At 50.8% G+C, this 24707-nt stretch overlaps 1 protein-coding gene across 5 annotated transcripts; it reads left to right on the top strand.

Annotated features, from left to right (window-relative positions):
- Positions 1-6: 6 nt before the first annotated feature.
- Positions 7-23446, top strand: LOC106737625 (zinc finger and SCAN domain-containing protein 29). Of its 5 annotated transcripts, XR_002093133.2 has the most exons (8): positions 8-129; positions 1035-1606; positions 2441-2651; positions 2879-2968; positions 6308-6424; positions 7930-9940; positions 21339-21734; positions 23310-23446. XR_002093133.2 is itself a non-coding variant. In XM_019496331.2 (6 exons), the coding sequence occupies exons 2-6, from the start codon at positions 1079-1081 to the stop codon at positions 8529-8531; spliced, it is 1548 nt and encodes a 515-aa protein (XP_019351876.1). In that variant the 5' UTR covers positions 7-129; positions 1039-1078; the 3' UTR covers positions 8532-12171. The 5 variants fall into 5 exon arrangements, 4 of the variants coding, with proteins under 4 accessions (XP_019351876.1, XP_019351877.1, XP_059587446.1 ...); XM_019496331.2 differs by lacking the exons at positions 21339-21734; positions 23310-23446 and having other exon boundaries at positions 7-129; positions 1039-1606; positions 7930-12171; XM_019496332.2 differs by lacking the exons at positions 21339-21734; positions 23310-23446 and having other exon boundaries at positions 7-129; positions 7933-12171.
- The last annotated feature ends 1261 nt before the right edge of the window (positions 23447-24707 follow it).

Raw genomic sequence — 24707 nt, 5'->3', positions numbered from 1 at the left:
GGTCTAGAAAGAACAGAAGGAGGCTCCTAGCTCCTTCCTGGGCTCAGCCAGCAGCACCTGGGCCTGTCAGCAACTGCGCACCAAACAGACCGGACTGCATCTCCCGGGCCAAAAGCATCGCCTGGCCAGGTGGGGAGTGAAGCTAGCAGGGGAGAAGGGCAGGGAGAGGTGGCTCCAGGGCAGGAAGAGGAACAGCAACAAAAGAGCAGACCAGCTGGCGTAGTATAGAGTTGGGTTTTTTTGGACCTTTTTTTGTATTTCAGGTCAAATTAGCCAAATCCCTTCTAAATCCTCTTGATAAACCGCAACCGTATGTGGCATTGCAGCCAGCAAGTATCCTCCCCCGCTAGACTTTCCAGCCTGGGGCTTCAGATACTCCCAAATGCAGGGTTTGAATTACAGGGGAGCCCCCCCTCCCCGTAGTTCATTGCACAGGGGTGCACCCTCTGCTACACAGTGCCATTCACATCTATCTCTTGGGTACCAGACCAGTGCAGCGACTCCACTTGATCTTAACCCATAAGAGGATGGGGTAGGACAGACTTTGCTTTCCCTGCAGCCAGTGCCGGGGAGCACATGCAGCGAGCACCCCAACCCGGGCACTGCCAGGGCAGCCTTCGGGCAGGTATGTGCAGGTGGGGGCACAGCTGCCGGAGGGCTGCAGGGAAAGGGACTTTTTAGAAATAATGTGATTATTTGATTTTTATTTTTTAATTCAGGGATTTTTTTTAAGCTCCCAGCTCTAAAGGATCCAGCCATAGGAGGGAGGGCTAGTGGGGGCGGGAGCAGGAAGAGGAGGGACGGGAAGGGCCGCGCAGCCTCGCTCCTCCTGCCGCCTGCGGGGACCAGCCGTGCAGGTCGGGCTGAACAGCCAGCCATGGGGGGCTGTGGGTTGGGAGTGAGGGACCCCAGCAGCACGTGGGGCTGGGGGTGCTCAGGGCCTGGCCCAGACCCCGTGTTGGGGCAGGACCCCCGTGGCCCCTTGCTGCAGGCCAAGCCAGGGGCCCCCTCACACGATAACACCCTTCTTGCAGGCAGCCAGGAGCCCTGACACCCAGCGAGTGCAAGCCCAGAGGAGATGGCTGCAGAGCTGGAGCCAGCGCCAGCCACGGGCTTCCCCTTCCCGGTGCCGATGGAGGAGCAGGACCCAGCAGGGAAAGTGCCTCCCGTCGTGCAAGCCGGGACCGGCGGGTCATCCCCGAGGCGAGCAGCGCCGCAGCAGGTGAAGCAGGAGCCGCCGGAGGAGCCGGTCCAGCGCTGGGAGATCCAGTGGCAGGAGGTGATGCAGGCCTCCGACGCCAAGCTGCCCTCGGCCACCCCCAGCCCGGAGATGTGGCGCCGGCGCTTCCGCGGCTTCCGCTACCAGGAGGGCGAGGGGCCGCGGGAGGTGTGCAGCCGTCTGCGGGAGCTGTGCCAGCGCTGGCTGGAGCCCCAGCACCGCAGCAAGGAGCAGATGCTGGAGCTGGTGGTGCTGGAGCAGTTCCTGGCCATCCTGCCCCAGGAGATGCAGAGCCAGGAGTGGGGGCGCGGCGTGGAGACCTGCGCCGAGGCCGTGACCCTGGCCGAGGGGTTTCAGTTGCAGCAGCCGGAGGACGAGACCTTCCACGTGAGAGCGTTTAACCTTCGCCGTCTGTTCTGGCAGGGGATTTTGGGCTGCTGGGACCAAAGCCAAAGGGTCCTGGCTAGAGGGTCTTGCACCTCCGCTCCGGGTCAGACTGCTAAATTTGGGGTCAGGAAGGGATTTCCCCCCCCCCCCAGTCCAGTTGGTGTGGACTGCATGGGGGTTTGCCTTCCTCTGCAGCAACTGGGATCTCTGGAGCACTTATTAACCTTTGCAGCAGCAGGACCTTGGCTGCCATGGTCCTCCCGCTTTCCCTGTGGGAGGTTTGGGTGCGATGTCTGTACCGTGTCATGTCTTATATGATGGGCACGTCTGGGATAGTTTGGACAGGGGTGATGCTGCTTCAGGCAGGGGTTGGACTCGACGTGACCTCCATAGTTGCACGCTTTAATGACCGCATCGGAGAACTGATTCTGCGATGCTGTTATGAAAGGGTGGAGCTCGTTGCCATCACATCTGTTGGGAGCTGAGAGTAGCCAGGTGCAACGAGGGATGCATTCGTGGAGAAGCTATTGAGCATGGGTGTGAGAGCCACAGCCTCCAAATCAGACCTTCCTAGCCCCTAAATGCTGAAGGCTGCAAGTTAGAGAGAAACAAGGGGGGAAACCCCTGGTCAGACCCAGTTCTCTCTCCCTGTTAGCATCTGCTCTGTGCCCCAGTGGGACATACGAGGCTGGGCAAGACCAACTTAGGGTCTGAGCCAGTCAGTGGCAGATCTGGGGTCTTGCCACCCCGCTCTCCAGGCATCTGGGGATATTCACTCCCACCTCGTCTTTCCCGGGTCCTGCCTCCCCTGTGACATATATTCCTTGTCCCCAGGTCACAGTTCGTGTGAAGGTTGAGGAGGTGGCCTCGGACATCATGACACCCACGGGGGCATTGCAAGAACCTCTCGACTCCTGGGTGGTGCAGCCACAGCCTCACCCTGCTCACGTGTCCCAGGAGGAGGCAGGACAGGGCGAATCCCCAGAGCCCCAGGAGGAGCTGCCTCATGTCCCCAAAGAGGAGCCTGCACCCCACCAGGAGCCAGGTAATGTGCCAGATGCAGGACAGGCCCCCATAACGTGACTGAGCGGCGTTGATCTTGGTGTCTGCCTGGTCGTTGAGCCTCTGGAGTGAGGAGCTTGAACCTCTCGTGGCTCCTGGAAGCCGTCTTGGTAGAGATGGGTTGCTGCAAGTCTTGGGGGAGAATGGATTTTCTCTGTGGCTTTTGGCTGGTTTCTGTTCACCTAATCCCCAGCCTTTGCCCTGACTCAGATTCCCCCGACACAGAGGAGACCTGGGACTCATCGGCCGATGAAAGCTCCACCAGCTGGTTCACCAAGCGAGACCCGTCCCCGGGAGCAGGTAAGGAGCAGCGGTTCTGCACTTCCCAGCACCAAGAGGCACTGTCTCAGCTGAAAACTAGTTCCTGCTTGATGGGGATTAATGCTCCAACACATTGGCTTGTCCTCTCATCTCTGCTCTGAAAAAAGCAGTCTTGCTGATCTGACCAGCCCTGGCAGCTGGGGTCTCGGACCCTCCAGGAAACATCCAAATGACCAAGATTATCCCACAGCTGCTTCCTCAGTGACATACAACAAGACCCCACTGCATTACTGTGCACTAGTGCCAGTACACGGGTTTTGAGTGGTGTTTTGCCATAGCGTATTAGCATGGTTTTTGCCTGGCACACTCCTGCGCAGTGTTATTAGGCTACTGCACAGTTAGCATCTTGTGTAGATGCGCCCATGGAGACTAAACACCATAGGAGTCCATCTGATTTGGGAGAATATCCCTGCATGCTGCAGGGTACTCTTGAGACATGATTTACCAGTTAATTGCATCAAAGAAAGGCATGGCAAAACAAGGAATACGCCATCACATTTTTACAGTAAATGTGTCATAATTCTGTGTCTGGTTCCTATGCCTCATCAGACCCCATCACACCTTCCCTTACCTGTCTGCTTGGGCTATGGTGGACCCCAAAAGCAACTTGGTTTTGGGGTTCATTCATGACATGCCTAGAAGCCCTGATCACAAAGCTGAGCCTATTGCTCTTAACTTTCCCCTTCCCTTAAATTGTGAACTTTGAATCAGCACCGTTGTCACCTGTGTGTCTCGTGGGAGCAGTGTCCACACAGGCTCTGACATGCTGCTGTACTTATAGCTCTGAGCAGAGAAAGTCACTGGGGCTCATCTCTCCTGAATACAGACAACCAGGAGCATGGGGACTGGAAGACCTGGTCTCACTGTCGGTGCAGCCAGGACTCCCTGCCTCTGGGAGTGATGCCTTTGCTGCCTCCAAGGGGTACTCCTATACGAGCCCCTCCGGGTACTCTCTGACACCCAGCCAGCACCGGGGAGCACAGGGCATGATAGAAGCCAAGTGCTTCTAACAAGGAGGCACTCCAAGTGTCCATATTTCTTTCCATCTTTGTCTCTGCAGACCACAGATTTTGGTTTCACCATCTTTACTTTGAGACCTGGGCTCTCAGACTTGCTCTTTTCTTTCCTTGTTCTTCTAAAAATGTCGGGGTACACTGGGTACCCTTTGCAAGCATCAAGGCTGATCGTAAGGAAATCTGGGACATTTGGGACACCTGGGAAACTGCCGCCCGTCGCACTCTCACAAGTTGGCAGGAACGGGGTGGCGCTTAGGGCAGCCCAATGGGCCTGCATGCCCACCTACAAGGCACTCTGTGCCCCTGCGTTTCCAGGACTCCCATTATAATTCACAACAGGCACGCGGGTGGGACTGGCCTCTGAAATCCAGAGCTGTCCCAGTTAAACCGGGACATATGGTCACCCTACTTATGACCCACAGTACAGATCATTGAGGTTGTCTTTTTCCAGTGACATCAGTCAATGTGACTGTCCTCCTGGCCTCATAACCTTGGAGTGCCTGCCAGGCTGCGTGATCAAGAGGGTTTATTGATGCACCATAACCATCCATCTAGTATCTTGTGTAGGGTTTTGGTTTTACCTTAAGCCCAGTAACCACTCTTCCCCTCCATCTCCTCCTTCGTCAGGACCTTCCAGAGGTTGGGGATCTGACCCTGCTATTTACCTTTAGTTTTTGCCGTGTACTTACCCATCTCTTGGTTTCCTCTGCACTGCTAGGTATCATTTCAGCCCCATTTACAGTGGCAATGGATGCAAATGTTCCCTGAGAAATTCTCCTTTCAATGAAGTCCCAAAATACGTCTCAGGCATGCAAAAGTTGTTTCTGATCACATGTTGGTCCTCCTTGCCTGTCACTAATAGCATTGGGTATCTCGCTGGCACATCATTACCCAAGTCATTTAATTTATTTATGCATCGTGCACTGAAACCAGTTTAACGCTGTCCTCTCTGCTGCTTCTCTGGCTACTGCCCGTTATACAGCTCTTGCCATTAAATGACCCGTTCCAAATCTCTTTAATGCCACTTAGTGAAGTCTTCTCCCTTTTCTTCAATACCTCGCTGAGCCTCCATACCACCTGCAGCCCCCTCCCCACCAGGTTTCTCACCTGGTTTTCCTTAGGAGAGTTGGTTTCAGAGTGTAAGTACAGCAGTTAAACCCACAATCCTCCAATTTTTCCCTGTGAGAACATCATGGGATACCAGATCAAAGGCCTTTTGGAGGTCTAGGTATACAATGTCGACCTCCTCTCTCTTATCCAGGTGGCGAGTTACCTGGTCCCGTAGCCCTGCTCCGCCTGTTGTCACATACTCCATCAGCCTTCATTTTTCTTACATCCCCTTCCTATAAATGTTGAGTATTAACAATGAAAATATTTTTTTGTCGGTCTGTGAGTGTGAAAATCGATGGTTATCACCGTTTACAGATAAATATCGAATCCTGCCAAGCCTAGGTTTATCCAAACATGTATCCATGTCAAGCTTTTTCTTATTATAAGCAGACTCTTGGTTGACTTTCTCTGGCTTTCTGTTAGATACTTCCTTCCCTTTTTATGTAAAATAAATAAATAAATAAATAAAATTACATCATCATTATAATTATATAAAAATAATAATATAATATAATATAATATAATATAATATAATATAATATAATATAATATAATATTGTCAGCAAGTGTGACACTGTGTTAGGCTGCCTTGGTTTCAGTCTTTCACTTTGGTTATATTTTTGTATCGAGTCATTGTGCCACGTGCTTGTATTAAATGGCCATCTCTTCTGGATGTGATTCTAAAATTTTTCTTTTTCCGGGGAACCGTACGGCTCGATACCAAGTTATGGGCTTTTGTGTGCTGTAAAAACATGTCTCTTCCTCCCTCCCTTCTTTTGTGTGTATTCGTAACTCCCATAGACTCTCATACGCACCGCCGTATTTACCGACCAGCATTTACGTTCACATCTGCTCCTGCAACGGTCCCTCCTTTTGGAGGAAAAGGTTGCTGTAGCTGCATATTTACAGTTCTTGCCCAATCGTCCTTTCCTGTGCCCTTTTGATAGGAACTTTCTTTCTTTTGATAGGAACTTCTTCTTCTTCGATAGGCGTCCTTTCTTTCCCATAAAATGTCATAGTCATCCATGATCCATCTGTCATTGACTCTTGACTTCCAACAGTACTCCTGGCAAAGCCTCCCTGAGAATAAACCCATTGCCATTTCTGTGCGGGGAATTACCCCCTGCAAACCCAAGTTGGGCACTGGAAGGAGAGGAACCTGTCTTAACCATCCTGTTGTCTGCATCCACAGAGTATCGAGGTCTCACCCCAGACTTAATTTGCCGCATCCAGCGAGGGGAGGCAGAGCTCTGGGTCTGTGAAGATGAGGACCGTGGAGAAAGCTCAGGGTCCGAGGGCCCGTCCGCAGGTGAGTCCTGGCACTCGCTCCCCCACCATCTCTCCGCTCACATAGACACGCTCAGTATCAAGAGCGATGGGGGAAGTGGAGCCCTGCCAACGTACCCTGAGCTCCTGCCACAAGGTGCTGACTTCATTCACTCAGTGGTGTTCAACCTTTTGGCCCTGCGGTTGCAAAGTAAGCATGACATCAGTATCCAGGGGGTACTAAATGACTCCCTGGGATGGGTGGGATTCAACCACTTCCAAGGTCCGGAGGTTATCAACACCTCATGGTTTGCATGGGAGTTTCCCTCTTTCTGGTCCTAAGTGTCGCTACCCCTAGGACCCCTGCTCACACCACGGAGTCCTATGACCCAGAAGTGCTATGGCATAGACCGGCAGGTCCAGCCTGTGGCTTTGTGTCATTTGGCCCGTAGCCTCCCCATGGCTCTTGAAATTTGATGCTGGGAGTGATGGCAGCAGTCCCCTATTGCCAAATTTCTGGACATGGGGAGACTTAGACGATGAATGCTGGATCAGGCACCTGATCCTGGGAGGAGGTGGCGCTGGGCTTCACAGCCTTATCCTGGTGTAGGGGCTGGGAGGGGAAAAAACCAGGCCCCCAGGGATCGATCCCAATGGAAAGAACCAGTGCCAGGCCCCCAGGGACCAATTCCCATTGGAAGTGGCAGACCCTATCCTGGCATGTGGACCCACTCCGCCAGCCTTCGGTGTAGACCAGTCCTTAGCGATCCTCTTTCTTTCAAGCCACTAGTTTCAGCCCTTAGAGCAGGGGTGTCAAACTCATCTGGCTCTGTGAGCTGGGTGAGCATAGCTGGGTCTGTCTGTGTGCTGGATCTGGGCCCTTGTGTCCTGAGAAGGGTTTACCAAATACTAAATGGGGAAATGAAAGTCAATAAGGATTCATTATGGACTGTCAGTAGACAAAAACCAGCATGCAATTAGCAGGTAGTAAGTTTAAAAGTAACACATCTAAGTTCTTTTTCACCCAGCGTGGAATTGAAATGTGGGGCTCGTTGCCACCACACGTGGTGGAAGCTGAGAGTTTGGCCAGATTCACCAAGGGACTGGACGTGTCCTTGGAGGAAAGGGGCATCAGTAGCTATTGAGCATGGGGCTTAGGGATATAGCCTGTGAATCACAACTTCCTAGACTTGAAGGCTGCAAGTCAGAGAGGATCGGTGGAGAAAACCCTGCTCAGGCCCAATTCTCCCTCCCTTTTGGCATCTACTTTCATGCCACGCTGTGACACAGGAGCTGGGCAAGATGGACCCACAGTCTCCCCTGGTCAGTGGCAATTCTTATCTAGCACCCCATGCCTAGCCCCCACGGTGCATGCCATGTGCACTGACCCAAGGTCCTGGAGTTTAGGCCTCTTTTTATTCCTTTTAAGAAAACACAAGAGCTAAAGCCCAGCCCTGCTCTGGGGATCATCCCAGCCCAGAGGGAATAGCCATGTTGGCCTCTGCCGGTAGTACAGGGACTTATTTTCAGCTTGTCTTCCCTACCCAGCAGGTGCGTGGACGCTGATTCGAGCTGCGGAGCAGCCTCCTGAGGAAGTGCCGGCCAACCTGGAGCTGCTGCGGACATTTCCAGGGAGACTGGGGGAGAAGGGTCCTCTGAGACCTGAGCCGGGCCGGCTGCAAAAGAGGCTGCATGGACCGCAGAAGCAGAGGAAGAACGTGACGGCAGGCGGGAGGGAGAGCGAAACCAGGGCAGAGCCCAAGAGGAGCCAGGGGTGCAGGGAGGAGCTGCGGGACGCGAAGAGAGGCAAGACGAAGCTTCACCAGAGAGTGAGGCGGCCTCCAAAGCGGCCCACGCGGGAACAGGAGCTGGCCGCCAAGCGCCAGGAGAAAGCCCACCCCTGCCCGGAGTGTGGGAAGGTCTTTGAGTTCCCATCTCACCTAGCCTTGCACAAGAGGGTGCACACTGGGGAGAAGCCCCACCAGTGCCCCGAGTGTGGGAAAAGCTTCAACCACCCCTACCACCTGGCTCAGCACCGGCGCATCCACTCGGGGGACATGCCCTACCGGTGCGCCCAGTGCGGAAAGGGCTTCATCTGCCCCTCCTACCTGACCCGGCATCAGCGTGTCCATGCCCAGGAGGACGTGTGACGCTGCTGCCAGCGTGGGAAGGCTTTGGGGGCTGCTCCAGCCAGGAAGAGCTCGACCCCCACGTCGTCCCTCGCCAGCCACCGCAGGAAGAAAGGGAGCTCCCCCTTCCTCTGGCATGCTGTGGGAAGCTAGTGTAAGCGTGACTGCTCCCATCGCCCCTCCGACAAGGGGAGCGAGGTCAGGATCCAGCCCAGGATCAGGCCCCAGCGAGGCAGAGCTGTGGTGAGCAGGGAGGCTCTTAGGGAGGGGTCCGCACTGATGCTTAGACCCCCCCCCCTCGTCCGCACGTTGACGCTGAGGCCCATCCCTACCTCATCCAACACCTAGAGCATCCCTAGTGAGCCCATGTCACTCTTCCTCCCCGCTGGATGGATGCTTAGCGAGAGTCAGGCCCCTCCTGGCTCCATCATCTGCGGTGGGACCAGAGGAACGGGTCTGTCTCGCTCCCAGGTCCCGGGCTGCGAGGCTCTCGGTGTGCAGCACTAATGGGATTGATGCCGGGGGAAGCCTTCCTTGCTGTCCACCTTGAAGCCCCTGCCTGCCACTTTCTTTACCTGCCCATCACCCTTGAAGCTCCTGCCAGGGGGTGTTTGCCAGCTTCTACCCTGTCAGACCCTCGGGGTGCAGTTCAGCTGGTTTTGCTCCTGCGGATCTGCTCCCCCCAAGCCCTTTCTGCTCCCAGCATCCCGTTCTGCATCATCGGTACTCTCATAACAGGGGATCCCTCGGCAGGCGCGAGGGATTTCCCAGCCCCTTCCCTACTCCCTCCCCTAGGACGGCTGAGATGCAGGGGCAGTTCAGGACAACGAGGAGCATGAGCTGGGCAAGGACCAAATCCTTTTGGGGGCAACCTCAGGCAGTGGGCCCCTGAGTGCTGCTGCCGGGGTACGAGTGGAGGTGTCAGGGGCACAAGTGACACTGCCTGGAAGGGGTGCCAGCATGCCAGCAGCCTCTAGCCGACTCAGAGCATGTTGGGATCTCCTGCAGCAAGCCGCGAGATCTCTCTCAGCTCTTGCCTCCAGGATTTGCCCATCGCAGCTCATTGCAGAGTGGAATCGTGCATCGCAGCAGGGTCTTCCTTTTCCTGCCGTCACATATTTTCCTCCTGCTTGTACTGCTGGACAATGCACACAGGGGCACCCGATTCTCTGCCCGTGCCCGGCGTTGACTCCCAGTTCTTCGCTGCCTTTCTTGTCACTGTCTTTGACTAGTGTAACTCTAGCTGAATAGATGCCCCAGCTGAAGGCAGTGTCCGAGGGGAAGAGCGTGGCATGGATTCGTCAAATGGATGACGGACGTTATTCCCAAGAGGCTCTGGAGGTGGCTCAGGGGACTCGGTTTTGTTTCTCACCCTCTCAGAGGCTGTTGTAAATCGTTGCGGCAGGGACAGAAGCCACCAGAACAACACGGTATGTGCCGGAAAGACGTTTATTTAATTTTTTTTTGAAATCACGGGTGTTTTCTACGTTTCCTGTGCACAATACAGTTCTCCGCACCCCGACTGCGGCTCCCTCGTCGTCTCGCCTGTGAGCCCGTGTCGTAGCTCTGCGCAGCGTCCTGATCACCCAGCTCTGCCTCCCACCACCTGGGATCTCCCGAGGATTGATCCTTCCCCCACACTCACCTCCTCCTCCTGCATCCTGCCCCTGCTTGCATCGCCGGGCAGAAACCTGGGGTGCTTCCTCAGCACTGGCTTTCCTCCTTTTTCCCTTGTGTGTCCCCTCACCCTTGCCCAGCTCGCTCCTCTCCTTCACATCCCCTGCAGACCCCGACACCTGTGGTGCATTTGGCCAGCCCTGGGTGTTCAGCCTTTGCCCATTTGCCCATTTAGCACCCCTGGGACCTCCCTAAGCGATTCCCCAGGCTGTGCTGCCTCTGAAGCAGTTGCACAGAGCATTGGCCCAAATGGGGTCCCTGCAAAATAATAAATACTTGACACTTGCCCAAAGTGTCTTCCGCAGCCTCCTAACCTGTGCCTCGTGGCAAGACTCCTACCAGCCAGTGGTCTGCCTTGCAAAAAAGCTGAGTTAAAATCAACTCCAATCCCTTTGCGGTGCCTTTTTTCCAAGCCTTCCCTTCAACCCTGCTGCCTGCCCCAGCTCCAGACCCCCTGGGCTTGCTCACAGCTCTCTTAAGGGAGCTCCTCTGGCCGTCACTGAGGACCAGAGTGCTTTTGCCTTCCCTGAAGCTGGGTTTATATAGCTCCAGGGCCTGCCCCTTTTGGCCATAATAGTCCTGGTTTCACAGGGGTCTCTCCTTATCCTTCCTTTTTTTCCCATAATGGGGCTGGAAGCCTGCAATTACACCACTGTCATAAGCATGAGTGCCACATGGTCCATCTCTCCCAGTATTCACTGGTTTGCGGTGGCAGATCCTTTACAGGGAGGAGGTTTGAATGGGGCATGTCTAGAGCGATCCATCACTGCCCATACCCTCCCTAGCATCTGCCAGCATTAGTGTAGGGATGTCTGCTTTGACAGCCTCCTGCAGCAACAAGGGCCCGTCTACACACGATGCTTTAATGAATCAAAACTCGTGGAAGAGGGGATATCTTTTATTAGGCGAACTAGATATTTGCAAGCAAATTATTGTATTTATCTGCAAGCTTTCGGGCAAACTCACCCTTCATTAGAGTGCAATTCAGCAGAGATTGTAAAAATTCTCCTAAGTAGAAAAGTCATATTTAATTAAATAAAATACAAGATATCACCTCTTCCACAAGTTTTGATTCCTTTTGCCTGTGGACCAATACAGCTACAACCTGGATGCCTGACACTTCAACGCGCATTGACCAGAGTTAATGCAGTAATGGGGTGCACGTCTACGTGTGTGCATCCTTAATGCACATTAAAAATGGAGAATTTAGGCTATTTGTGCCTAAATTTGATACCTTCAAATGCAGGTATCAAATTTAGGCATGAATAAAAGTGCATTAATATGTGTCTATGCGTTAAAGTGCATTTTTAATGTTGTGTGTGCGGACTGACCTGGGACTAACTTTAGTCCCAGATCAGTCCACACACAGCGTTAATGTGCTTTAACACCTGCACATGTAGATGCCCTCCTAAACCCGCTTAGTGCACATTAAATTTAGGTGCATTTAAATGCACATGTAGACACCTCCATAGGACCACACAACTAGCAGGTGCCTTGTGGATCATTGCATCCAGCCTGCTGCTGTTACAGGCATCCAGGCTTATAGTTTAATTCATCAACCCATCAAGCTCCCTTTCCAGCCTGTACGATCTCACCTCACCCTGCCTCCTGCTCCTGGGAGGCTGTTTCAGAAGGGCTTTCCATGGCTTAGCTTTCAGCCAAAAGTCACTTATTGCCAATATTTAATCACTTGTTCTCGAGCTAACCCCCTCCCTGAGCTTTGAAATCTTTCCCTTCCTGCTGTATTTATGGAGAGCAATCGCACCAGCTCGTAGCCTTCACTTTGTTGGCCTACACCAGCTGGGACTCCCTTAGTCTCCATTTCCCTGATCGTTTCCTAACCCCTCCATGTGCCTATGACAGCTTGAATTAACCTTCCCTGAACAGAGTCAATGCTCACAAGTTGGGAAATGCCCATGCCTCCTCTTTCCCCCTATTGCAGTTTTTTTCTTTAAAAAAAAAAATAAACTTTTACAATTTTTAAGCAACCCTCCTGATTGTCTGGGGGGAGGCCTGGTTGGAGGTGTCCAGAGGACGATGGAGAGGAAGGGGACTTGGTGTTGCATGTCTTGAAGATGCCTGTTGCCCATTGGGTTTCCAAGGGACTGAGAAGCCTCGTGAGCCATGGGCGTGGGTGAGAGGGGTGTATGTTAGACTTAAATCCCAATCAGCCTTTACCGAGGGGAGCTTGGTGGCAGACCAGTGAAGGTCACCTGCTGGGACCCCAAAGCCATGAATTTGAAGCCAAGCTGCCCTTGGTTGGGGAGGCTGGATGCGAGGCTGGCCACATCCCTCCTTTGATCGCTGTTGGCTGTAGCTACTGATAGGCCTTAACCATGCTGCACACCAGGCTTTGTTGGCTTTTGCAGACTTTTGACTGCACTCAGGGATCCTACTCACCCTGTCCAGACCCAGGGCTTTTGCCAAGTGGAGGTCACGGGGGGGGTACCCCTCCACAGCCTGGGATGACAAGTGAAGACCGGGACAACAAGAACTAAGGGCTAGATCCGATTCCACCTGGGAGAGGCCTGAAGGGATTTAGGTGCATAAATGCAATCCGAATGTCCTCTGCTTGATCCCCTAGCAAATGGCTGATCCCAGAAAGTGCCTGCCTTGTTCTTAAACTCGCTGCCTTTTTTGTCTCCAGGCTCTTCACAGCACCTCCCACTGCTTCAAGTATAGCCTCATGCTTGGCCAGTAGATACATGCCCATGCTCTTTGCAGATGTGCCTGTATCCAGGTGTGGCTTAGACTAAGCAGACTACAAAAGCAGGCTGATAAAGGGTCGTTGTTTTCCAGCCTAACTCTCTGTCCTGGCCCTGAGACAGGAGTCCTGGGGAGCTGAGCCAAACCTAGCTGAGATGCCCATTGAGCGCAGCAGGGATTAAATGAAGGGATGGCCCTAATTAGACTTTTGGCATCCCCCTACTTGTCTAGGAAAGAGAGAGCATGTTTTGGAAGACAAATGTTCGCAGGTCAGGGGTTCCTCACCCTGCTTCATGTGGAGGGTGGTTTCCCCCGGTATAGGGCTGTGTTTCCGTCCCCCTCCAGATGTTACCTGGGGCTTGGGAAGGACCATGCTTCCCTTGGAGGAAGGGAGTGGGCTGGAAAATGATTCCCATCCTGAGGATGTGAAACTCTTCTGGCTGCAAAAGGACCGGGGAAGTGAGGGGAAGGGGTTTCCTATCAAATATCCTTGGAGGAAGTGGGGGAAAATAGTCCATCCAGGCTCTCTGGATAACATCAAGACCTGCCTGCCGGGCAGTGACACATATAGCCAAAGGGGAGAGGATGGAAGGGGCTCACTGTTTAGGTTTGATGTTGAGAAGCAAGGTCCTTCTCCATTTCTCTTCAACACAGAGGAAATTATTTTCCACCCATCCTTACTGCCCTGCTGGCGAATCATCCTTGTGAGAAAGGGTGCAAGATGATCCAACCAGCCCTCCACCCATAGCTATCAACTCAGCCCTGTGTGTGTGTGTGTGTGTGTGTGTGTGTGTGTGTGTGTGTGTGTGTGTTGAGGAGGGGGGAGGCTTGAGAGTCCCGAGCTGACCTAGACTTGCAGGGACTTTAATCATAAAAAATGAGGGTTGGACTCAAAAAGTAAAAAGGGGAAGAAAAAAGAGATTTGTCTAGATAGGCGTGTGCTGGTCTGTTTGGGGGTGCTATATGCCAGCACATAGCCCACCAAGAGGACCGGGACCTTGCCACCAGCTCTATATGTAGCCTCCTAAGTCTCATTGTCATCCAAGTGTGATGTTTGTGAAACCCATCTCCCACTCGTCATTTGACCTGCTGCTCCACGGGCAGGACTTGGTTCTCATCTGTTGTGGACTTCCTCTTGGTATTTGTAGTCCCCTCTAGTCCATCCTGCAGGTGACTTTTTGGCCGACTGGTGGTTGAGAGCTTGTGGGCTAGACTATTAGCCAGTCCCTGAGAGAAAGCATTGCAATGGTCCAACAGAGCCAGATAAGGATATGCACTTTTCATTCATTTTTTGGCCCTCTTGCCAGCTGATTCTGCTTTCCTGTTGCTTTGCGGATACCCTTGGGAAAGATACCTTGTACTCATTTTCCCATTTTGTGCCCAGTCTTCCCAATTCCTCTGCTGTGTATTGTGGACCATTGCCTGTACATAAGGTAGTTGATATGCCATGCCTTAACTTTTGGATTACTGTTCTTCTCCGACTGTCCTCTCCCAAAAACTGGAGTGATAATCCACTGTGACTATATAGCGGGTGCATCTACATGTTCATTAATGCACTGTAGTTACTGTGCATGTAGTTTAGTACCTGCCTAATACAGTATATAGTTACTGTACAGTAGCATTGGTGCATGGTTATTTAGTGACACTTACTGCAGATTAGCCTAATACCACTGCCCGGTAGGCTATTAGCATGGCTTTTGACCGCTGCACTACTGTGCAGTGTTATTAGACTAATGTGCAGTAAGTGTCTCATGTAGACATGCCCAGTTTTTATCATTTAACACAAATAGGTCTGTGCCAACCTTTTCCCAAGATAGGTTTGGGATCTCATGGGACTACAGCAGCTTTTTCTGCTTGTTTCCATGCTCTTTACACACTTCACACTGCTTCGTGCATGTCCTCATGCCCGGCCAGTAGACACACTCCCATGCTGGTTGCGGATGTGACTCTATTTCCATGTGTAAAATGTATTCTTTCCATGATATCCTATTTTATACTTGCAAGTATTATTGCTCTGTCACCTTTAATCCCAACTCGCACATACTCTCTCTAGGGAATGACTTGGGGCACTTGTTCCTTGCAATCTGGCCAACTCTGGCATACAATTTGTATGATACTGGGCATGTCTACATGAGATGCTTACTGCACATTGGCCTAATAACACTGCGCAGCAGCATGCCGGGGCAAAAACTGTGCTAATAGCCCACTGCGCAGTGTTATTAGGCTAATGAGCAGTAAGTGTCACTAAATAACCGTGCGCTGATGCAACTGCACAGTAACTCTAGGTACTGCACATTTACTTAGTGCTTTATTAAGGTAGTAAGTTAAATGTGCCGTATCTAAGGTGCATGAATTAACGTGTAGACACACCCAATCTCTAGCCAGTCATCTAATTCTGCACTCTTGTATGGCTTGGAAATTCCTTTTGGAGATAGGGAGGTATTGTCCTGTGTTGAGAGATGCGGTCTCTTATTCTACAGAGCCACATTTGGTCCACTCGTAGGCCCGGTCACTAGCTGGCCTTGATGCTCACGTCACAGCACTGAAATCTCAACAGCATGAATTGCAGTCACATTTGTGCCATCAGGAGTGTCGTCTTCATAATGCTTCCCAGTGGCTTGTGATCAGACTGCACATCCACCTTCTGTGCAAGGGTGAACTGGGGAAATGGCTTCATTGCAAAAAGCACAACCAGGAGGTCCATTCCTATGTGAGCAAGACCCTCTTTCTGTACATGGCTGCACCTGGCTAGTAAATGCTATGGGTCACTGGTTCTGTATTAATGCTGCTCCCATGCTGAAAAAGATAGTTAGCCATCCATAGATGGCTAATAGACCCATCCACATCTATGGATCGCTGGACTCCCTTCACATTTTGTGGTCTGGGCATCTTCTTAATGGCTCTCAGTTTCTCAGGGAGTCCTTCCAAGGTCAGAAGGTGTCCAATGTACGGGACCTCAGTTTTCTTCAGCTTCAACTTATCTAATTTGAACTCAGGGCCCTGACATGCATTTCAAATTAAAGCTGGGTAGAAACCAGCTTGACAATCGTTACATACTTTCAAGCACTAACTTGGGATCTGGTTGGCTCTTTTTATAGCTGGATGGATATTTTATGGTATGATAATTACTTTGCATGTGCAGCTGGGGTAAATGTATTGCCCGATTAAGCAGCTAATTGTGTTGCATATGTAACATGTGGCAGGGACCTTAGTATTCTGCTCCCTCCACCTGTTTAAGAGCTGACAGCACTTAGCATTATGGTCATGGGTAGCCTTTTCCTCGCTAAGTCCTTCCCCCACCAAGGATATCAACTACAATCCCAATTACTCAAAGTCCATCTAGTTGCATTACTGACTCAGTTTGCATCAGAACACCTCTGGGGCAGGACTTATCCCCACGGGCACTCGTACTCAGTGCTATCTGCCTACGTGCACTGCTAAAGTTGTCACATGCCTTGGAGGCTCATCTAGCTTGATATGTCAGAATCCATTCTTTACATTGCACATCGTGAACACTTTTGCCCTTGGTAGTTCAGACAGTACTGAGCAATGGATAGGGACTTTTTTTCCCCCAAATCCCTGTTAAGAGGTTTTGGATCTGTACAGATCCTCGGTTTGCCCGATGGTTTTCTTACCCCTGCCAAGTTGCTGATGCAGGCAATGCTAATTCCCAGTGGGTTAATAATGCCCCTTCTTTTTTAGGCTTATTTAGCTCCTCTTTGAATGGCTCGTGGTGCTCTGCATTTCGGGAGTCATATAGACTGGACTTGTGGGTCTAGTTTGAGCTTGAGCTTACCTTCTATGTAGCCATCTCCCTCAAAGACATCTGTTAAAACACCCGACAAGGACCAAGTCACACTTCCTCCCTCCTGTCTCATGTGGAGGATATTTAGGTGTTGCACTGAAGCCAGATCCATGGCTGGCACTGCTTGACTGCCTAATATGTTCAGTGTCAAGGGGTACTGCTCCCTATTCCATGGATTTTTTCTTTTATTGACAGTCTGCATTTCCCCACTGGTTGTAGAGTTGTTTTATCATGCGTGGCCAGGACCTGTTTTCATTCTTTCAATCTGATATCACCGCTGAGCAGTTGTGCAGGAATTACACTGCAGCTGGCTCTGGAAGCAAGCTGGAAGCTGACCGGTTGCTGCTGCACTAGCATCATTGCAAGTATGGCAGGCCGTTGCACAGATCAGTGGTTTTCAAACTTCCTAAAGCCAACAGGACCCTTTTGTATCACTTCTCTAGCCATGCAACCCCTACCCCGGGCTCCATGGGCTGTAGGAGCTGATGCAGAGCCAGGCAGCTTGGCTTTTCCACAGCCTCATGGGGATAAATGGCAAAGAAGTGGAAACACTTCTACTGGAAAGGCCCAATCCCCGAGCAGCTGATCAGAGAAGCATAGAAGAGATGATCTGAACGGGACTTTGGGATATAGTACAGGTTCTCTCGCTGAACACAGGATTATCCTTCTGCAAGCCATCCCGTACAGGTGCTTATCTAACTTCTAAAATTACACCAAGAAACCACACAAAGGCACCCAAAGAAGGTAATGAAAGCTTTTGAGGAGCACTGTGATACCAGAAAAATAGACTTTTTTACCCAAAGAACCTTGTCTACCTATGTCTTTAAACCAACACAGCGACAACCAACAACCTAAAAGAGGCTGTTTTAGCTGGGTTTTTTTTTTTCAACTGGGAATTAGTTTCCAGAAGGAGGAATAGGAAATTATATTACTGAAAACAGTGGCATCCCCAAGTCATTTTGGGTATAGATACAACAGGCGGGATAATTTGTGGGGCATTTCATGGTAAGCTCAGGGAGAGATTGCCAAGAGAGGCTACACTAACTTTGCAAAAGTTCCTCCAAGTATCAAGAGTAGATGAGTGGTCTACAGACCGGTTCTGGTGCACAACAAGTGCATGGGGTCAGCTGAAAGGCATTACGGAGACTGAACAAAAGATAGACCAACTGAGAAAGCAGCTCCCATTGTGCAAGGTTTATACTAGTTTCTCCCTCTCCCTCTCCCACTTGCAGCCTCCAATATTTCCAGTCTAGGAAGGTTTGATTCAGAGGCCGTGTCCCTTACTCCCATGCTCAACTGCGACTGCTGCCCCTTTCCTCCAAGCACGTGTCCAATCCCTTGGTGGCTCTCGGTTTCCACCACACCTGGTGGCAATGATTTCCACACTTGAATGACACGCTGGGTGAAACAAGGACTTCCTTGTGTTCATTTTAAACTTACTGCCTATTGCTTTTATGTCTTGATCCCTCATTCTTGAATGGGGAGAGAGAGTAAATAATAAAATCCCTGTTGACTTTCTCTTCCCCACTGGCTCTTCTGTAAGCCCTTCTCCTCTTCCTGCTCCAGCATCACTTTTCTAAATTGAACAGGCCTGGCCTCTTTCGGCTTTCACCCCACCCTTAAACTTCCTGCGCAGAGCTCCCGGCAGTAGTAAAGGGAAACCATCTGGCCTGTAGCAGCTGGGTCTTTATGAAGTCGATGGCTGGCAGCCACGTCCCACAGTGAGCCAGTATGAGCTAACAGTGCTTTTTAAGACCCTGCTAAACAAAGCCCTAGTTTAGGATTGTCCTGCTTTGAGCAGGGGGTTGGTCTACACAACCTTTGAGGTCCCTTCTAACCCTCATTTTCTATGAATCTATGATTTTTCTGTCCTGCACCTCTGTTCACAGCTCTTTTTTCTTTGCGTGAGCACAGGGAAGCTTACAGGTCCCACCTTCCAGGCCGACCCCGCAACTCCTGTCCCAACCCATGGGTTTGTACACCTCGCAGCCTCAGCTCTCATAATCCCCCACTCTGAGCTCTGGCTGAATACCCACCTCCTTCTCTTTCCACACTTTGCCCTGAGATGCCCAGGATGGAGACCAAGAAATGGGGCCTGAGGAGACAAAGCAGGGACCTTTTGGGGGTCTTGAAGGAAGGAGAGCAATGTGTGAGCGTGTTGGGATCAGGGATAGGATGGGGGCCTTGTGGTCAGGAAGAAAATGGGAAGGATGTGGAGGCGCAGTGGTAAAACTATAGGTGATCAAGAGAGCCGCGGGAGAGGGGAAGTGTTTACAAGACACAACTTTAGGATGGTGAGTTTTAAGGGTTAACCCAAGCTGTACAGTTGGTCTCACCGCAGGTGGTTACTGCTGATTGTCGCTTTGGAGTACAAAGACATGGCAGCCGTGTGGGTCTAAGGGCATAGGCAGATAAGGCTTTTTGGGTAAATGCGATATCTTTTATTAGAGCAAGTAAACAGTTGGAAAATTGTTTGTGCCTGAAAGCTTGCAAAAAAAACCAAACACCCTTCTTCAGGGGCAGGGAGAGTCTGCTGGTGTTTTGTGTTCTCCAGGGTGCAACAGAAGGCGACGTTCAAAATGCAGGTCTGTGCAAATGCAAACCACTGATCTGTGCAACGGTCTGCCATATTTGCAATGATGGCAGTGAGGCTCAGAGACCATGGGAAACACTGGGTAGGTACCTTCCCCTCTCCGCCTGACCTGTCTCACACCTATAGTCTCCCATGGCCTCTGCTCCTCACTACCACACATTTGCATTTGCACAGACCTGCATTTTGCATCTTGGCCTCTATCCCATTCGGGAGAGCACAAAACACCAGCAGACTCCCCCTATGCCTAAAGCAGGGTGTTTGTGCCTGAAAGCTGGCAAAGAGCAATTTTTCCGACTATTTAGTTGGTGTAATACAAGATATCGCATTTACCCAAAGAACCTCGTCTGCCCAAGACGTGTCAGTCGCATTCAGCAGTATTGCACAATGCACCAATATAATGAAGCAATCTAGAAATAATCATCGTGTGTTTTCGTGCTTAAAAGCAATTAATTGACTTTTAGGAATCTGTTTTCTGAAACAGGTTTTTAAAACTATTTTGTAAAAAGAAGAAGAAATCTAGCTGAGCTGGATCTTTTTTCACGTTAAAAACAAGGTAACTTGGCATGTTCATCCCAGTTTATGGCATGGGGTTGGGGGCAAGTTGGTCTTTTTTTCTTATGTCACCAGTGGGACAGACCCTATGTCAGGGGGTGATAGGCAGGGGGTCAGCTCCCAGCTCCTTTCACAGCTCTCTGCCTGGAGGTGGAAAGGGCTCAAAAGGGTTACAAAGCTGCTCCAACTTTAAACCTGGGTGTTTAAAGGTTGAAGTTTTGCAGCATGTTGACTATCCCCAGTTCCTTTACACACCAGTCATAGGCATCAACTGCTGGCATCTGCTCCAAAGGGCTTCAAATGCGTCCACACCATCCGTTTGCCACCACACCCGTGCTGGCTTATCTCCCCAGGCAGCTCCATCCCCATCCTCCTCGTCCTGGGCCCAGTGCCAATGAGGGAGGCCTAAAAAACCCCTGGCAGGCAAGGTTCTTTGGATAAATGTGATATCTTTTATTAGCCCAACTGTAAAAGAGATCACATTTACCCAAAAAACCTTGTGCCTATGTCCTTAGATGAACATGGCTACAACCAAGAGCCCTAAAACCCCCTGGTGCATACAGCAGCAGAAGGGGAAGGGATTCCCTCCCAGTCCCATGTATCACTCAGCAAAGCCCAAAAGCCTTAGAGACAATTTGGGGGAGTGGATGCAATGCCAGCCTAGCAATCCTGAGGGCACACACCCCTTTGGGGCTATTTCAGCTAGAGAAATAAAGGTCCACCAGGACAGCAGCTGGTGTAGTCTAGTAGCTATACATGAAGGAAGCTGCCAAGCTGCTCCAAGTTCAACATCCCATCCCATCCCAGCTGCAAGTTGGAGCCTGGGTTTAGCTCACACCTAACAATTAAAATGCACCAGCTGCTGTTGAAACCCCGACAAACACACAAGTGGCCATGCTGCACCCCTAAGGTGTGCCCAGGTGTTTCCCTATGATGCTTTCCCTTTTTCCTCCAGGGGAAGGAGGTGTCAAGTGAGAGCAAAAGGTTTGGGTTTAAAGAGAAGTAGACGGTTTGGCTTTGGGAAATATCTTGGTGTAAAATGTCCAGTTCTTTTTCAGAAGCAAAAAGCAAACTGGCTCATTAAAAGGATATATCCCCCTCCCCCCCCACTCTTAATCAGCAAACAGGCTCATTAAAAGTATATATTCCCCCCACACACACACACGCACACACCTCCCTCCTCTATTTTTCTTCTCAGTAAAATAGCTGGAGCCATTGGTTCAGGATTTCTGTTTGCCAAGGACCCTTCTACCAACCAACAAAGCTGTTCATTAAAGGAGTTTCTCTTTCAGTGTTTATGTCAGAAACATTTTGAAGAGAATTTGGAAAATTAACAGGCAGCTTTCAAAATTCAGCACGAGGCCCATTCAGCACATTTTTGCCCAGTTGCAGCCCCAAGTTTTGGGTGGAGTGGTTCTCCCTTTGCTATTCCCTTTCCAGACATGTCCTGCCCCAGAGCTCGAGGAGTGAACCCTGTTTTCTCCTCTTATTGCAGACCCGTTTGGCTCGAGGTGGACTATCCACAAGAGACAAGGTGAATGATGCAGGAGGTGAATGATGCCAAGTCAAGAGGAAGCAGAAAGAGGACATGCTTGCCAGATCATCGAGGTGGTCAGGAAGAGCCTCGGATGAAAGGCACAGACTGGTGAAAGGTCTCTGATGAAAGGCAGTATGTGGAGAAACCTCCAAGATGAGACCAACCTCACTTCCATGCTGAAAAAAGGGAAGCTTTTCATAGACATTACAGAGAAGCAGAGAGCTCCAGACATCACATCTGGTCCAACCCCCTGCCTGACGCAGGATCCGCCCTGTCCAAGCCATAATCTCAACTCTACATAAGATGACCGTCAATCCTGCAACACCGCAGACATCACACCTGCACCCGCCACAGGTAAAGCAATGTCCTGCTGCTGTAACAGGCTGTTAATATATGCTCAAGAGATCCCAGGTTGAAGCTGTGCCCTACTACGGAGACAGGCAAAACCCCCCAGTCCATACCCATCTGACCAGGGGGTAAAATTCATTCCTGACTCCAAATCTGGCATCGGTAGAGGGGCAAGACCCTCTAGCCAGGACCCACCAGCTTTGGTCCCAGCAGGAGCACTGGCACAGCCCAGTCCCCATCCCCCTTCTAGGCTGGGCCCAACACCCAATGCCTCTGGGGGAGGCTTAAAACCCCCTGGCACATGGAGCAGAAAGGGGTGTGGGGGCAACCAGCAAAGCCCAGAAGCCTGAGACATCCCCATGGTAGACTCTAGGCATTGCTATGTCTAGAGCATCCCTGATCAATGCTTATCCAACCTCTTCCTGAACCCCTCCAGTGATGGGGGGTCCATAACTTCCCTGGGTGCCTATCCACTGCCTCACTCTTCTCTGTGTCCCTTTCCTTCCTTATGAGCCTCTGTGAACCCTATAGCCCTCCACTAGGAACCCATGGCTTTTTCCATGACTGCAAACCACTTTCCCCACACCTTCCACAGTGACACCCCCAAAGACCCCCTCCCCAAGTACAGTGACCCTGACAGAGTACCCCACCTTCTCAGGACCCCCTCAGCCACACTCTTGCCATTAGCCCCCAAAGATACATCCTGCTTGATGGTGTAACTCATGAAATAGGTGTTCCTAGAGCAACAGGCTGAAAAATGTGGGAGGTAGGATACGTGCCAGGGGTAGTGCCACTTAAATTTGAATGATCGAGCTCTATTCCACCCAGAAATTTGGAACCAGTTTGGTTAACTTGACCTGAGATATGAATTAAAAAAAAAAAAATTAAAGATGCCTGCTAAATGTAAGAAAAGAAGAACTGCCATTTACTGGGGCAGCCCCTGGGTTCATCTTGCCCTGTATGGTGTGTCAGGCGGCAGCAGAGAGTGGATGCTGAAAGGGCGAGTGACCTTGGTCTGCCCAGGGTGTTTTCCTCCACTTCCTCTCTCACTAGCAGCCTCCAGCATCGTGCAGGTGTCAAATTTATGCCCAAATAGTTACTGCGCAGTAACACACGTGTAGATGCCTTACTGTGCAGTAACACTGTGTGTGTGTGTGTGTGTGTGTGTGTGTGTGTGTGTGGACCGACTTGGAACTAACGTTAGTCCCAAGCATTACTGTGCTTTAACTACTGCACATGTAGATGTAGACACCGGCCCAAACTTACATGTGCATTTACTGCAGATTAAATTTATTGTGCAGTAACTTAGTAAGTAAATGTGCCTGGTTTCCTTCTAACATGTTTGCCTTTTTTGACACCTGCTGAGCACTGAGCTTCTTGAAGCTTGCTCCCATTTGGCCACCCATACCAGCTGGAGCTGCTTACCAAGACCAGACAGAAGTTCAGCCAAAAGTGCCAGGCTTTGCAAGGCCTGCATAGCATCAGCCTACTCCAGCCACAGGATGCCTATGTTTTCTCCCCGCTTTGGGAGTGCATCTCAAAGGGTGCGGGAGACAGTTGCTAACATGTTCCTTATCACAGGCTGCACCTGCCCCAGTCCATTGGCAGCTGTTTTCCCTTGATACTGGTGGCTCAGCCCACCCTGCAGAGTGGGGACACCTACAGAGGGACAGGGGCTGCCAGTTGAAGCCTTGCAGCCCGCCAAGCTGACACGCATCGCCATGACTCTGATTCTCCTCACCCTGCTTTACCTCCTTGGGGCCTCCTGTGAGTAGCTCTGGCTAGGGCCCCTGCCCTGGGGAGCAGGGGGGATCTCTTGAGAAGGGCAGGGAGACCGCTAGATGGGTCTTCCTAATAGGCACCCCATGCCTCTCTCATAGCAGGCACCCCTGCCCATTCCCAGGAGGTGGGAGGTCGACGAAGGGACGTAGATAGGGACCCCTCTTATCCCCTATCTCCAGTTGGGGTAAGACCCACCCCCCAGGGGGAAACTACTTGTCTCCTCCCTTGATTCCTCCTCTACCCAAAGTTTAAAACCAACTGCTTGACAGTGGTGGCAGCAGTGAAAGCAGCATTTGAATTCACGGCTCATTCAAACCTAGCCAATTCTTTCTATACTCCTTCTTCCACCGGTGTTAATGACTCTCCCTCCTTAATAATAATCAGCCCACAAATCAAGCTAGCCTTTCTTCTGCAATTTGGCTGTCTGTGTTAGCTGCTCCATGGGCAGATCTAGGAATTTGAAAGGTTAGATGGTGTGGTGCACCATCCCAGAGAATGCAGTGTACATTTTTCCCCATGTAAAAAGAAACTAGAAGCTTTACTAACATGCCTGGGGGGCTGAGGGCTGTATTATCCCATTTAAGATCAAAGCAAAAATAAATATAAAGGCATGAGAATTTGGTTGTAGCTGTGCTGGTCTAATAAAAGGTATCACATCTACCCAAAGAACCTTGCCTGCCTGACCTTAGACCAACTGAGTAGCTGGAAAAAAGTTATTTGCAAGCTTTCAGGTGCAATCCCCTGCTTCAGGCACAGCGAGTTTTTGCTGTTCTCAGACTCAAGGAATGAAAGAAGCTAGAAGTGTGACAGGAGGTCAGTGAGAATGTGAATAGGTGGAAATGAAGCAAGCAAAAGGTAGAGAAGAGAAGGGAGGGGGCAAAGGAGGAGGGGAAAAGCCAAATGTAAGTCAGGGAGACTCTACTGTAGTAGTTTTCCAAAGTAGAAGAAAGGCTGTCCATGAAAAAGCAAATAGCTGGAAATGTATGAGAATGCAGCTCCTCTTTCACAGCCCTGCAGCCAGGGATACATTCAAACAGACAGCCAAATTGCAGAAGAAAGGATAGCCTGATTGGTAGACATCAAGACCATTAAACATTAGAGACGGTCATTAGCTTCATGGAATGAAGATTTCTGAAGAAATTAGTTAGGTTTTAATTTCCAATTTCTCAGCTCTATAGGAATGAGTTAAAACACAAA

The sequence above is a fragment of the Alligator mississippiensis genome, chromosome 7 (assembly GCF_030867095.1).
Source record: "Alligator mississippiensis isolate rAllMis1 chromosome 7, rAllMis1, whole genome shotgun sequence".
Lineage (NCBI taxonomy): Eukaryota > Metazoa > Chordata > Crocodylia > Alligatoridae > Alligator > Alligator mississippiensis.
This window is presented reverse-complemented; position numbering and strand designations above follow the sequence as displayed.

Bases quoted from the DNA above. Each gene is read 5' to 3' on its own strand.
- LOC106737625 (XM_019496331.2), top strand. From the start codon at position 1,079: ATGGCTGCAGAGCTGGAGCCAGCGCCAGCCACGGGCTTCCCCTTCCCG. The intron at 2,969-6,307 runs GTAAGGAGCAGC...CTGCATCCACAG, and splicing joins AGACCCGTCCCCGGGAGCAG to AGTATCGAGGTCTCACCCCA. The intron at 6,425-7,929 runs GTGAGTCCTGGC...TTCCCTACCCAG, and splicing joins GTCCGAGGGCCCGTCCGCAG to CAGGTGCGTGGACGCTGATT.